Source organism: Sitophilus oryzae, unplaced genomic scaffold (assembly GCF_002938485.1).
Source record: "Sitophilus oryzae breed Bouriz unplaced genomic scaffold, Soryzae_2.0 scaffold_1977_pilon_pilon, whole genome shotgun sequence".
Classification (NCBI taxonomy): Eukaryota; Metazoa; Arthropoda; class Insecta; order Coleoptera; family Curculionidae; genus Sitophilus; species Sitophilus oryzae.
The window spans coordinates 1494911-1510578 of NW_022146698.1; the positions used below are offsets into that span (position 1 = coordinate 1494911).

The 15668-nt window shown below is 35.0% G+C and overlaps 2 protein-coding genes across 2 annotated transcripts; both read right to left on the bottom strand.

Moving 5' to 3' along the window:
* Positions 1 to 1445: 1445 nt before the first annotated feature.
* Positions 1446 to 5153, bottom strand: LOC115883763. Its single transcript, XM_030902172.1, has 3 exons — positions 5016 to 5153; positions 4370 to 4518; positions 1446 to 2079 (listed from the first exon to the last, which is right to left on the bottom strand). The coding sequence occupies exons 1-3, from the start codon at positions 5151 to 5153 to the stop codon at positions 1446 to 1448; spliced, it is 921 nt and encodes a 306-aa protein (XP_030758032.1).
* An 8016-nt stretch (positions 5154 to 13169) lies between these two features.
* Positions 13170 to 14039, bottom strand: LOC115883764 (craniofacial development protein 2-like). The gene has a single exon (XM_030902173.1). It carries the CDS (start codon positions 14037 to 14039, stop codon positions 13170 to 13172), a length of 870 nt encoding a protein of 289 aa, XP_030758033.1.
* Between the last annotated feature and the right edge of the window lie 1629 nt (positions 14040 to 15668).

Below are 15668 nucleotides of genomic sequence, written 5' to 3' on the forward strand. Positions count from 1 at the left end.
CCTGTGCCGCACTTGCCCCACTATCCCCTATAGGGGTCTTATGATAACTGGTCGTCCTTTCGAGACTTATTTTCAAGCATTATCGATCAAAACACAGCTTTAAACGGTACACAAAAATTGTATTATTTACAAGCAGCCTTCAAAGGAGAAGCGGCACAAATAATTCAGTCTTTAGAAATCACAGAAGCTAATTATTTAATTGCATGGGACTTAAATAAAGCGGTATGAGAACAAAAAAATAATTATAAAAACGCATTTAAAAAATATATTTGAATTAGATACGGTGCATAGAGACAATTTTACATCATTACGGTCTTAGACAATTTTCAAAAGAATTATCGTGCTCTAGAGAATTTAGGAGAGCCAGTGAGGCATTGGAATGCTCTGCTGATTTATTTACTTGTGTCTAAATTAGATGTTAATAGCAAACGTGAATGGGAAATAAGGTCTAATGATGAAATTTCACCTACATTACAGTTTTTTTATCGATTTTATTAGAGACAAATGTAAGTTGTTGGAATCACTCGATTATAGAGACACAAATAAAGACATTCCTAGGAAAAATCTGCAATTTCATCTAGTTATGCATAATGAAAGTTGTTTATATTGTAAAAGTAATCATAAATTATTTCAATGTAAAAATTTTTTGGCTCTTTCCGTTGACAGGCGCATACAAGAGGTTAGACGTTGTGAAGCTTGTGTGAATTGTCTTCGAAAAGGTCATAAACCCTCTGAATGTTTATTTGGTTTGGCTGTCAAGTTTGCGGAAAGAGACATAATACGTTGCTACATTTAAATAATTAGAGAACTAACACACCTCCTGTTTTGGCTTTAATTAAATCACTATTTTGTGGACTGTATACATTTATTTTCCCTTTATTTGTGGAAAATACAATAAGCGTCTACATGCTACAACATGTCACACTCACACTGTTGCCAAATTTTATTTTATATTTAGGGAGCCTTAACATGCCGCCCGCCTTGAAAGTACCTAGTACTTCAAAAATACTAAAACTAAACATTAAAAAAATAAGATTCCTTTTGTTAAAGAATACATAAATGAACAAATACTTAATAATACATTCGTTATAAAAAAATTTAAATTAATTCGTTATATAATTTATAACTATACATATTCGAAATATAATAAATTTATATGAAATGTATAAAATTTTAAACTAAATTTTAACTAAAAACCAAAAAAATATAACATTAGTAAACCTTGAAGTATAATAAGTATATATATATAACATTAGAAATATGTACCTATAATATAGAAAATAATGCTAATTATCTTCGTTACGACAATAAAAATATTTCGTATATAGAAATATTAACCAATATTTGGTTTGGTTAATATTTCATAGAAAATTAACCAAAACTAACTAAAAGAAAAATACACATTTTGAAATAAACTCTAAATTACAAAATTAGTGTCACCTGTTCTAAGTGGTTATAGAAATTTTATTGTTAATAATTGGTAAAGCGCACACGCGATTTACTGCCCTAGTTAGGACACCATCATTCACCTTCAAACTCACTACACGGGTAACACCGTCCTTTCCTGGATGCAGTTCTGTTACACGACCAAGCTGCCAGTTCACTGAAGGTGCATTGTCATTTTTAACAAGAACTAATATTCCAACCTTTAGTAAATGTCTTGAATTCTGCTTCCACTTTACACGGTTCTGTAGCTCTGTCAAGTATTCTCGTTGCCATCTATTCCAATAATGCTGACTCATCATCTGCAGGTGCTGCCACTTGGTTAAGCGGTTTATTGGAACATCAGTGAGATTGATTTCAGGAAGGGTAGTCAAGGGCCTCCTAATTAGAAAATGCCCTGGTGTCAACGCTGCGAGGTCGTCTGGGTCCTGAGTAAGTGGACAAAGCGGCCGCGAATTTAAAATAGATTCAATTTGTGTCAACACCGTTGCAAATTCCTCGAACGTTAATCTAGTTTCACCTATTACACGCTTTATGTGACTTTTTGCGCTTTTTATTCCGGCCTCCCATATGCCGCCGAAGCTGGGAGAAGACGCTGGTATGAAAACCCATTTTATATAATCATACGCTAATTGACTGGAAATATAATCGGAGTTATTTTTCAGAAAATCATAAATTTTTAAAACTTCGCTATTTGCACCCCTATAATTTGAGCCATTGTCAGAGTAAATATTCGACGTCTACTCACAAATCTGTTTAAAGCAGCCAAAAATACTTGTGTGGTCAATCCCGACACTAATTCTATATGTATAGCCTTTGTACTCATACACACAAATAAGCACATATACGATTTTATAATTTTAGCTCCGCGAGATTGCCTATCCTTTAAGAAAAATGGAAATCTGTCCCTACATTCGAAAATACTGTATGAGGATTTACACGGACTTCAGGAAGATCACCCATTATGAGAGAAGTGATAGTTATATAGTTATTAAGTTATATATATTAAAGAGTTTGGTTATACTCTTTTGGTGCAACACAAACATTTTATGCAGGTTCGAACAACCTTCTTGCAAGCATTTCGTCCAGATATAGGCCAGTACCTTTACCTAATTGAGCATAGTAAATTTTGGACACCGCAATGAAGTAACCGTTCGTGTTCATGTCAAAATTTGATTTGTTAATACATGACTACTGGGTAGTATTATAGGATGTTTATTTTCAAAAGACAAGTTTGAGTTTTTTATTCTACCCCCTACACGCAAAATATCGTTTTTCAAAAATGGATTTAATGACAATAGTTTACTAGATTTAGGTAAGTCTTTATTATGGTTTAAATATAAATATTCTTGTGAAAATCTCTCCTTTTGAACGTTTATAATAATCAAGCTCAAAGCTCTATCAATTTCTTCGGGCTGTAAAGCATTATATATTCTTTTGTCAGATTTAAGCCTTATATTTGACATGAACCTTATCACATAAGCTAAAACACCTAATGTTTTTCTAAACGAAGAAAACTTCTTTAAAATGTCATTAATTTCATTACTGTATCTTACCGGGGTATAAGAAATAACCCTTTCTTCCAATGGATCAATGAAGTCAATATTAGGCCCCACTTAAATTCCATTTTGACTGAGTAGTAAAAAACCAATCTGGACCATACCACCATAACTTTGATTTACTTAGATTATCAACAGTCGTACCCCGAGAGATTAAATCAGCCGGGTTTTCTTCAGATTTTACGTGGTGCCAGTTTTGATAGTCGGTGATTGATCTAATTTCGCTCACTCTATTCGCAATAAAGGTTTTCCATCTAGTCGATTCGTTTCTTATCCAACATAATGTTATTGTCGAATCTGTCCAGTAATAAATTTGATCAAAATTAATTTCTAACGAATCTATTGTCTTTTTAGCTAAGTTTGCTAGTAATACTGCACCGCATAATTCGAGACGTGGTAAGCTAACTTGCTTTAAAGGTGCAACACGCGATTTTGCTGCTAACAAATTTGAACAATATTCTCCTGATGATGTTAAACACCTTAAGTATAAACATACTCCATAAGCCTTGATTGAAGAGTCACAAAAACCATGCATCTCGATGTGTATATATTGAGAAAATGCAGCATATCTTGGAATTTTTAAATTACTGATAGCAGAAAGACCGATAAAAAATGTGTTCCAAATATTTAACAAATGTGACGGAACTTCTGCATCCCAATCTATTTTTAATTTTCAAAGCTCTTGAATTATTAGCTTAGCAGTTATTATTAAAGGCCCAAGTAAACCAAGTGGGTCAAAAATTTGACATATTAAAGATAAAATTGTACGTTTGGTTACCCGTTCCTTAGAAAGACGTTCATCTAAATTAAATTTATATCTTATTTGATCATTATTAAAATCCCAGTAAATTCCTAAAGTTTTATAATCTTCATTAATTCCTATATTAAGTATTCCGACATCTAAATTTTTATTAATATCAAATTTGTTCAATAAATCTTGACTGTTACATAGAAATTTGCGAAGTTCGAAACCATAACTAGATAATAAATTTATAAGATCTTTTTGAATTTGCAATAGTTCTTCTATAGAATCAGAACCAGTTAAAACATCGTCCATGTAAAAATCTCTTTTTATTATTTTACTGACGATTGGAAACTAATTTTCATTTTCATCTGCAATCTGAAACAAACACCTTCCACCTAAATATGGCGCAGAAGCCGTACCGTACGTTACAGTGTTTAATTTATAAACATTTATTTTTTCATCAGATTGCGAACGCCAAAATATTTTTTGGAATTTAGTTTCATTAGAATCAATAAGTATCTGACGATACATTTTTGATATGCCACCTGTCAAAACAAATTCATGAATTCTAAATCTAGTTAATATTGAAAACACATCCTGTTGAAGTGTCGGACCGACATACTGAACATTGTTAAGGGAAAACCCGCTCGACGACTTTGCCGACGCGTCAAACACTACCCTACATTTTGTAGTGATGCTACAATTTTTTATCACGGCGTGATATGGAAGATAGTACCCGTCGTTCACCATCATCAGTCTTACACATGTGGCCTAAAGATTCATATTCAGACATAAATTTTACATAATCTGATTTTAATTCAGGATTGTTCTTAAATTTTCTTTCAAGGTGATAAAACCTCTTTAACGCCATATCACGTGAATCGCCTAATTGCATTACCACTTGCATTTCTTTGAACAATTTCTTTGAAGTAACGCTCGCAATATTTCTCCGAATCTGACATATTAGGTTCTTAAACACGTTGCATCTGTCTTAAAATTACTTATGCAAGACTTAATTGTTACATTAACTTGATTATTAATATTTGTTAATGTCTGTCCCACACCTTTTACTGCATGATTTATTGCAGTCCTTTGTAAATTTAATTTTTTACAAATGTTCTCCGATATAAAATTACTTTGCGAACCACTGTCCAACAAAGCCCGTGCCATAATACTCTTTTTCCCATTCGTCAACTGTATCATTGCAGTAGAAAGCAAAACTTGAGAATATCCCGCAGAAATCTACAACTCGAAAATGGGTTAAGTACGGCAACAGCGCTTTCAGCCTCCGACACATAGGAATTTAACGATATGTGCCTGTCAGCCGTGTTCGGCGTCGTATCGTTCTCTCTCTCTGTAGGTGGCAAACTATTTGCACCAGCGGTCACTACGGCATTTTGATCCATTTTCTGGTAAAAATCTGAATGAAGTAAAGTATTGTGCGACCTTTTACATTTAAAACATTTTGATTTGTTACATTTCCAAGAAGGGTGCGAATCGCGCAAACAGTTTAAACATAGTTTAATCCTCCTTACCGCTGCGATACGCTCATTTACGGATAATTTTAAGAAATCACTGCAATTGAAAATACCATGGGATTGCTGACAATAATAACACTTAAATTTATTGTCCTGCTTATTTGTTGAGTGATCTAGTATCTCTAAAGTATTTTTTATTTTGTTTATTATTTTTATTCGCATCTTTATTTGACATTTCCAAGTTTTCCAGCATCTCGCATTTCAATTGTAAGTAATTACTTAAATCCTTCATTGTCGGTAAATCATTTTCGTATTTATAAATTTCTCAGTCTCGTCGTGTAGTTCTGTCAAATTTACTACACATAATATATATCCATTGTTTCGCCTAAAGCCTTCAACGCACGTAAATGCTTGGTAACAGAATCATATAAGTTTCGAAGATCGGTATAACTTTCTTTAATTAAACTAGGATGTTCGAATATCGCACTTTCTTTACACTCTAGCCAATTACCATATTGTCCATCAAAAGTAGGGAGTTTAATGGATGGCAATTTCACTAAGGATTGGAAAAAATTAGATACCACCGAATTGTGTCGAAAACTGACCAGAAGAACCATCATTGGGTCCTATTATTTGGTTGTAATTTTTAATTAGAATCTTTATATCTCCAGTCAATTTGAAATAACTATTTTCAAACGCGTCTCTCTCATCTTCGTCAGACTGAGATTGAGGATTTTCGCTAGTGCACAACATTTACTCTATCTCAAATTGGATTTCGTCAAATTGTTCCCAAATAGGTTGAATCTTTTCTAAGCGGCTCTCAAGTTGATTAATTATAATATCGTCTAATTCGTTTTTATTAATAGAATTAAAATAATTTTGAAGACGCGTTAGTTTGCTTTTTAAGGAACTTATATATTGCGGATTTTTACGACATTCGTCGTCTCCCGCTTCTCAACTTCCACAGATTTCTGTCTGTCCAGTCTTCTTCCTGGAGGCCCCTAGAATTCATAGCGTCAACTACGCCCTGCTTCCATCTTCGAGGTGGTCTTCCACGTTTCCGCCTTTCGCTTGGTGTCCATGAATGAATTCTTTTCGGCCATCGGTTATCATCCATTCGTTGGAGGTGTCCGTACCAACTTAGTATTTTGCCGTCAATGGCGTCGAGAATAGTTTCTTTTTCTCCTATAATTTCTCGTATTCTTTGATTTGAGATGTGTTCCAGTCTTGAAATGCGACAACTTCTTCGCCAAAAATCCATTTCAAGAGACAGCAACTTATTTTTCTCTACTTTGTTTAGCTCCCACGTTTCAGCGCCATAAGTGGTAATGCTCTCTACAGTGGCTTTATAAAGTAGAATTTGTTTTTTGGGAAATTTTGTCACTCCACAACAACGAGTTAAGTTGACCGATAACTCTTTTTCCTTGACCAACTTTATTTGCAATATCTTGAGTGCTTTTTCCATTTGTTGTAAAAGTGACGCCCAAGTATTTAAATGTACAGACATTTTTAATTGTGCCGATTCCTACATCCAAATCCTCACGTTCGTCATCACCCACTACCATGTACTCCATCTTCTTTGTGTTTATTGTTAGGCCCCATTTCGAATATTCCTCATGCAGTTTTCTAAACATATAACTGGAGTCGTCTCTGTCTCCCGCTATCAAGACCTCGTCGTCGGCAAAGAGTAAGGTATATAAAGTGTCTTTTCCTACTGGGATTCCCATTCCACGGCATTTCATCTTCCAACACTTCAGTACTTCCTCCAAATATACTTTAAATAAAGTTGGCGCTAATGAACACCCTTGTCTTAAGCCCTTATTCACAAGAAATTCTTGGGAAATATTGTTTCCAAGTTTAACTGTGCTACTGCAACCCTCGTATAATTTTCATGTTGCTTGGACATACCAACTACTGATACCAAAATTTTGCATTGACATCCACAACTTACTCGGTGGGACTGTATCGTATGCCTTCTGTAGATCAATAAATGTCAAGTGGACCGTCCTTCCCCTTTCTAGCCCTTTTTCGATTAGATGCTTAAGAGTGAAAATGCCATCAGTACATGAGCGTCCCGGTCTAAAACCATTTTGCTCTTCCGATTCCGTTATTTGTGCTTCTATCTTATGTTTTAGTACTTTGCCATAGAGTCGAGCAACAGTACAAATGACACTAATTCCTCTATAATTTTCACAGTCGTCGTCTCCCCTCTTCTTAAATATGGACGTAATAATCGCTTTTTTCCATTCTTTGGGCGGGTCTTCTCCATTTAAATATCTACTAAAAATATCTGCCAGAATTTCCAAAACTGCTGAGGGGGCAGCCTTTAAAAGTTCTACTGAAACATTTCCCAAACCTGGGGCTTTGCCATTTTTCATTTGTTGGAGGGCTTTATTTACATCTGCAGAGCTTATTAGTGTTGGATGCTCAGGTTCGGTTGGATTAACAGGATGACTTTCATGATCTTGTATGAATTCGGTTCTATTTTCCGTCAACAGATTTTGATAATAAGTCTTCCAATCCTCGATCGGAATAATATTCATCCCTGCAGTATCTTTATGTTGCCTTCGCATTCCGTTGATAATTTTCCATGCTTCATTTGCTTCTGTGTTTCCAGCTTCTAAGTTGACTTCTTGGCATCTTTCTTCCCAGTACTCATTCTTTGCTTTTATTATTTCCTTCTGTAGTATTGTTACAAAAATAATATTTAAATATTCCGCCTTTACCATATGTAAAATAATATATAGTCCACCATCCGTTTCCGGTAGATGTATGCGCAGGCATAAGGTACTGATGGTACGACATTGTAAATTCATTCTTTCTCTGAGCGTTGAAATAAAAGTATCAAATTTCAAACTGTGTTTTACTCAGCCTCAGTAAAGTTGGAATCACGTGGTCCAAGACACCACAATTGGCGACGAGGATTAAAAACTATTATTCTATTCTGTGTTGAAAACGAATATCGATCCGCGCGTTAAGAAGTGAACAGTAAAATGGCGGAAATCGGGCATCTCAGGGAATTTTCACCGATAAGTAGTGACTGGTCTATCTTCAAAGCCCGTTTGTTAAACTATTTCGCTGCAAACGGAATAAAAGAAGAGAAAGATGAAGACTTGGTAAGTCCTGAGAAACCGGAACAAAGGACATTTGGCCAGTTGATCAAGGTGTTCGACGAATATTTTAAACCGCAGCAGTCCGCATTCGCTTTAAGATACAAATTTTATGCAGCAAAGAAGGAATATGGAGAGACGGCAACTCAGTGGGCAGGCAGCGAAGTCTGGCTGTAGGATGCGAGTTCGGAGCCGAGCTGGGATTTGCCTAAGAGATCGATTCATATTTGGGTTCGAAAAGGGACCAATTTTGGACCGTCTAATGGAGGAAAATATCGCTACATCTTTTGAAGGGATAGTGAAAATTGCATCAGCAAAGATGGCGGCCAGAGAGGTGCAAGAATCGATGGTAAAACAGGAGCCCGTGAATTTCCTACGCAACAAGAAAGGCGACGCAGGTGCAAGAGGCGCGCGAAACCGGGATGTAGGAGGCAACTTTGGAACCACAAGACAGCAGTGGAACCCCCACCAACAGAAACGTCAAAGTCACAGCAGGGAGGCAGCCATGATGACAGCCATAAAATGTGACGTCTGCGGAAAAGGCAATCACCAAAAAGATAAGTGTTTTTATAAATCTTTAAATTGTTCCAAATGTAAAAAGAAAGGTCATTTAGCCGCAGTATGCAGGCAAAAATTTAGTAATAGATATCATAATTTTATTGAAGAAAAATCATCGGTAAATAATCAAAACAATGATGATATTTGTTTGTTTACATTAAGACAGCAAGATATTTTTAGATCAGAACCATTTAAAATTAATATTTTACTGGAAAATAAAAACGTTCAATGTCAAATAGATACGGGCAGCGGAATTTCATGTTTTTCTGAGGAATTTTATTTAAATAATTTTAAAATTTATCCTCTTCAAGGATCAAACAAAACATTTATTTTTTATAATGGGCAACAAGTGAAGCCATTGGGTGAACTTTATTTAGAAATAAGTTACAAAGGAAAAAAAGAAAATTTAACTTTTTACATTATGAAAAATGGAGGACCTCCGATATTAGGGCGTGATTTTTTAAATTTATACAATTTTAGTTTGAATGTCTTTAACATAAATAATGCTACTCAGCATTTGCATGATGAATTTCCTGATGTTTTTTCTCCTGGATTGGGCTGTTTTAACAAGGCCAAAGAGAAAATTTATTTAAAAAATACTGAAATTAAACCAAAATTCTTAAAGGCTCGCCCAGTCCCATTTGCTATTAAAAATAAAGTAGAAAAAGAAATTGAACGATTGGTATTTTTAGGTATATTGTCTCCAGTGGAGTACAGCGCATGGGCAACCCCAATTGTGCCAGTTTTTAAGAAAAATGGAGACATAAGAATATGTGGAGACTTCAAAGTAACAGTCAACCCTATAATAGAAGTGGACCAGCACCCACTACCGAGAATTGAGGATCTTTTTAGCAAGCTTCAGGGAGGAAAGGAGTTCTCGAAACTTGATTTGTCACAAGCCTTTCAGCAGATAGCCATTGATGATGAGAGTAAGGAGTTATTAACAATATCTACACATTTAGGCCTCTTTAGATTTAATCGTTTAACGTTTGGCATATCATGTGCATCAGCTAAATTCCAAAAAATAATGGATTCTCTATTAAGTGCATTGTCAGGGGTGGTTATTTTTCAAGATGATATTTTGGTCACTGGGGTTGATAAAAAAAGTCATTTAGAAAATTTAAGAAATGTTGTTAAAGTTTTGCAAAATGCAGGGTTAAAAGTTAATTTTGAAAAGTGTAATTTTTTTCAAAAAAGCATTGAATATTTAGGGTTTATTATAGACGAAGAGGGTTTACACCCTTCAAAAGAAAAAATATCAGCTATCGATAATGCTATGCCACCAAAAAATGTTAAGGAGTTACAGTCGTTTCTAGGTACTATAAACTATTATGGTCGATTTATAAAAAATATGTCCACATTGCTACATCCCCTTTACAATCTTCTCAAACAAAATGTTAAATGGGAATGGTCTTTGAGAGAAGAGCAAACTTTTAAAAAAATAAAAGAGCTTCTGAAATCTGCTGAAGTTTTAGTTCACTTCAATCCTGAATTGGAGCTAAGGCTATCGGTTGATGCCTCACCCGTGGGCATAGGGGCTGTATTAAGTCATATTTTGCCTTCCGGTGACGAAAAACCCGTAGCTTTTTCTTCGAGGTCGTTATCGGAGACCGAGAAACGGTACTCACAGATTGAAAAGGAAGGACTAGCAATAATTTTTGGCGTCTTAAAGTTTAATCAGTATTTATATTTGAAGAAATTTAAACTTGTAACAGATCACAAGCCTTTATTAACAATTTTTGGTGAGCACAAGAGCATACCGCAATTTACGGCAAATAGGCTAAGGCGGTGGGCAGTAATATTATCAGGGTACAATTATGAAATTGCATACGTAAAAAGCAACAAAAATAATGCAGACTGGTTATCCCGTATGCCATCAAGTAAAGATAGTGATTTATTTAATGATGACAATATTGATATAGACTACTGTTATTTTTTATCAAAAAATACAGATTTTTATTTAAATTTTGAAATTTTACAAAAGGAAACAGCCTCTGACAAAATTCTTAAAAAAGTCATTTATTTTATTAAAAAAGGATGGCCTAAAAAAGTGAATGATATTTCGTTAAAGGCATATTTTGCTAAAAGATTTGAATTTGATGTAATTCAGAATTGTATAATATGGAATCATAGAATTGTTATTCCAAGTTCTATGCGGCAGCAAGTATTACAAGAGTTACATAAATCACATATGGGAGCTGTTAAGATGAAAAGTTTAGCTAGAGGGTATGTTTGGTTTCCAAATTTAGATGTTGAAATTGAAAATTTAACAAAAAAATGTGACGCATGTGTTTTGCATTCAAATAATGCTCCAAAGTCGCAAATATCTCCATGGCCTTGGCCAAAAGCACCTTGGGAGCGCATTCATATAGATTTTTTTGATTTTAGAAGAAAAAATTATCTTGTAATACTTGACGCTTATTCAAAATGGCTGGAAGTTTTCGAAATGTCTAGTATTACTTCTACATTAACTATACAAGCTCTTAGAAGAGTTTTTGCTACTTTTGGTTTGCCAATTACTTTAGTTTCAGACAATGGCAGACAGCTAGTATCAGATGAATTCGAAAACTTTTTGGCAAAAAATAACATCAAACATGTAACGAGTCCCCCTTACTCCCCAGCATCTAATGGAGCAGCAGAGAATGCTGTTAAAACTGTAAAGTCAGCTCTTAAAAAGGCTTTAGTCTCAAACTCGGAAAATACTAATGTAGTGTTATGCAGGTTCCTCTTAGATTATAGGGTCACTCCACATTGTACAACTGGGGTGAGTCCTGCGACTTTAATGTTAGGTAGAAATTTAAGGACGAGATTACAGTTGAGGGTTGGAACCTTTGGTGTTACACAGCAAAATATAAACACTAAATCACCACAATACACCAAAACACTTTTACTTTTACACCGGACGCGCGTTTCGCTAACCATGTTAGCATCATCAGCAGATGATTATAAACTAATAGTTTATAAAAGTAAAAGTTGTAAAAGTAAAAGTGTTTTGGTGTATTGTGGTGATTTAGTGTTTATATTTTGCTTTAAGGACGAGCTTATCTACTCTTTTACCCACTGATAATACATTGGTTTTTAAAGAGAACATAGATAGAAATGTATTAAGTAAAAGGGAGGAACATGCTCAAAGTAATCAAATAAAAAATAGTAAGCCAAATAAAGAAGTAAATTTTGATGTAAATGAAACTGTGTTAGTCAAGAATTATAAATATGTCGACAAACCAACTTTTATTAAAGGAGTTATAACAAAAAAAATTGGGAATTAGGACTTATTTGGTAAAAATACCAGAATTGGAAAAACTTTGGAAGAGGCACACTAATCAATTAAAAAAATATACTCTACATTTTAATGAATCTAAAATTCCAACTTACATAAATTCTAGTGTTTGTACCAATCAGCCTAATTTAGAAATTAGTCCAAAATTTAATGTACAAAGTGTAAATATAGATAATGGTGTTAATAATAATAGGGTAGAATTAGAAAACAAGTTAAGTGAGGAACAACCAGAGTGTTCATCAATTAATAATGACAGTAATAATTTAAAGAAAAATGAAATTGTTTTTCCCGAAAATAAAAGACCAAGAAGGATTATAAAACCTGTTATTAGATTTGGATCTGAGCAGAATAGTTAGAGCATTTGTAATTTTAGGAAATGTTAAAATTTGGTTTAAATGTAGTTAATTTTTTTAATGCCAAAGGAGTTATTATTGTTTATTGGATTAGGTTATATAGATATTAAGTTATTAGTTGTATAATACTTGATTCAAACGCCACTAAGTTTAAACAGTTATTGCTTAAGTTTAAATACAAATTGATTAAAAGAGAGTAGATATATTTTTTTTGTAAAAAAAAATTAAGAGGAGGGTATTATTGTAGTATTGTTATAAAAATAATATTTAAATATTCCGCCTTTACCATGTGTAAAATAATATATAGTACACCATCCGTTTCCGGTAGATGTATGCGCAGGCATAAGGTACTGATGGTACGACATTGTAAATTCATTCTTTCTCTGAGCGTTGAAATAAAAGTATCAAATTTCAAACTGTGTTTTACTCAGCCTCAGTAAAGTTGGAATCACGTGGTCCAAGACACCACACCTTCTGTACACTTCCCTTCTTGTCATTATAAATTAGTCTGTCTTGAGTGCTCTGTGTACTTAACCATTTCCCATAAGCAGCCTTCTTTTCATCTACAATCTTTCCTAGTTCTTCACTCCACCAAGGTGTATCTTTTCTGTATCTCGTGGAGACTATTTTCTCTCCAAGAGCCTCATTTATGGCGTTTGTTTGTGTTTTCATGTATGCACGTTTTCAGACCTTCGTACATATCATTTGGAGATCCTTGTCCTATTCTGTTTAATTTCGTGGCTAGTCTCATCTGGTACAAGAATTTAGTTGAGTCATTCCTCAAACTTTCGATATTATACTTGACGTTACTTAATGGAGTTTCATTTTTCTCAGGCAATCCATTTGATTGCATTTTTTGTTTGTAGGGAAAATAAGATTTTGCTACTACCAAGAAATGATCAGTACCACATTCTGGGCCACGCATGACTCTGACATCCGAAATTTTCATTTGAGTATTCTGTCTAACAATTATATAATCAATTAACGATTTTAGATTTCGTGTGGGTTGCGTCCATGTATATTTGTGGATATCTTTATGTGGAAACCATCCATTAGCAATCCTGAGTGCCTGTTGTTCGCATAAGTGAATAAGTCTGTCACCATTATTATTTACAATGTGTTCTCCGTAGCGTCCTACCACTGGGTCATTTAATTTAAAACCTGTTCTGCCATTTAAGTCACCAATTAGAATCACCTCCTTTCGACTTCCAATCTTTTCCAAGGCTGTCGTCAAATCAAAAAAGAACGTGTCCTTCTCGGCGGCTGGGGCGTCGTCAGTTGGGGCATAGGCTGCTATAACTACCAAAGAATGATTTCTCACATCAACATCCACCTGCAAAAGTCTGAGGTTGATTTGGTCCCAAGATTTTATAAATTTCTTATATTTCTTCCTAATTGCTAGTGATACTCCACCGCGGGCTCGCTCCTCTTTTGGTACACCACTGTATATATGCACATATCCATCCTTCTCTTCTGTACCTTTCCCTTTTTTCTTAGTCTCTGTTAGAGCCATTATGTCCATATCGTACCGTTTCATTTATTTAAATACTTCTCTCTTTGTTGCTATCCCTTGAATATTCCATGTTCCTATTCGTAAAGTCCGTTTCATTGCCAATTTTCGTCTACGTTTCTGACAGTCCGGGTCCGAGGCTTTGTTGAGAAATTTTGCGTTTTTTGAATTTTTATAAGTGATGGGCTGCAGACCCAACGCCTTAACCCCCTACTAGGAGGACCAGGTAATTTTATGTCAGGGTGTTCTTCCCTTAAACTGGGTGTCCGTCAAGACTCAAGAGACCAATTTTCCCTGCTGCTTATACATTATCCCTAAAGCTGGGTAGCCACTTCCGCCAAATCCGCCGTACTGAGGTCCATCCTCTCCGCCTTCTTCGCCGTTGTGGTCTTCGACCGTAACCCTGGCCAGGGGGAAGCGTTATACCCCGCAACATTGGGTCCCCGACAGGACTTAGCCACCGATTTCGTGAAATCGGGCCCACCCCCGCGACTTGGACGCGCCTGGCAAGATTTGTCTAAGTGGAGTCAGAGAAGATTTTAGTAACGCAATTTCAGACATGTTGACACAAGTTTTACGATATATTAACAAAAATAAGGAACGAACTTACTCAGAACTTTTTATTGTGACGCAGCGCTGAGAGACCGTTGGTGGAACACAAAAAACGCCAGTCGATGACGCTGCTTCTTGCTTGGCGTCGCACCGATGTGTGTTTTGCTTCAGCTCTTTAGCCTATTTCTCTCGTTCTTTTTCTACGGCTTCTCTCTTCCTAACCTGGCTTTATTGACTGGTTAGATTTACCTTGATTTTTCTTATGTAATTCTTCAAAATGGACAAAGTTTAACCGATTCACTATCCGGCTCGATTGGACCAATGTTTTGGCTTTAATTAAATCACTATTTTGTGGACTGTATACATTTATTTTCACTTTATTTGTGGAAAATACAATAAGCGTCTACATGCTACAACAACATGTCACACTCACTGTTGCCAAGTTTTATTTTATATTTAGGGAGCCTTAACTCCTCCTTCTCGAAATTCTAATAATAGACCACAGAATAATCAAAATCAAAATATACGAAATAATAATACAATAAGCGGTATGGTTAAGGCGACTTTTAAAAATGACGTATTCGTTTCATTGGCTACGGCGCAAATTTATATTTTTGATAATTTAAATCGGCCGATTTTATGTCGCGCTTTACTCGATAACGGTAGTCAGTCTTGTTTCATGACATCAAACCTATATAAACGATTAGGATTAGGATCTAAAAGTATAGACGCACCGGTGTCTGGTATTAGCGCAATGAGTACTAATATTACGAAAATTACGCGTGCAGAATTTTTATTCAACATTTAGTTCAGACGCGCTCAGTTAGAAAATTTTTGGACTGTAGAGGAAACGCCGGGTAAAATTATTAAATATTCTAAGGAGGAACAAGAGGTGGAAAATAATTTTGTTGAAAATGTGACTAGAAAAGAGGATGGTCGTTTTATAGTTCGTTTGCCTGTTAAAGAAAATTATCATTTATTGAAAAATAATATAGAAACTATTTGTCTCATCACGCGGTCAGAAAAGAAACGTCACACACGGCTAAATTAAGAGTAGTGTTTGACGCGTCGCGTCGGCTA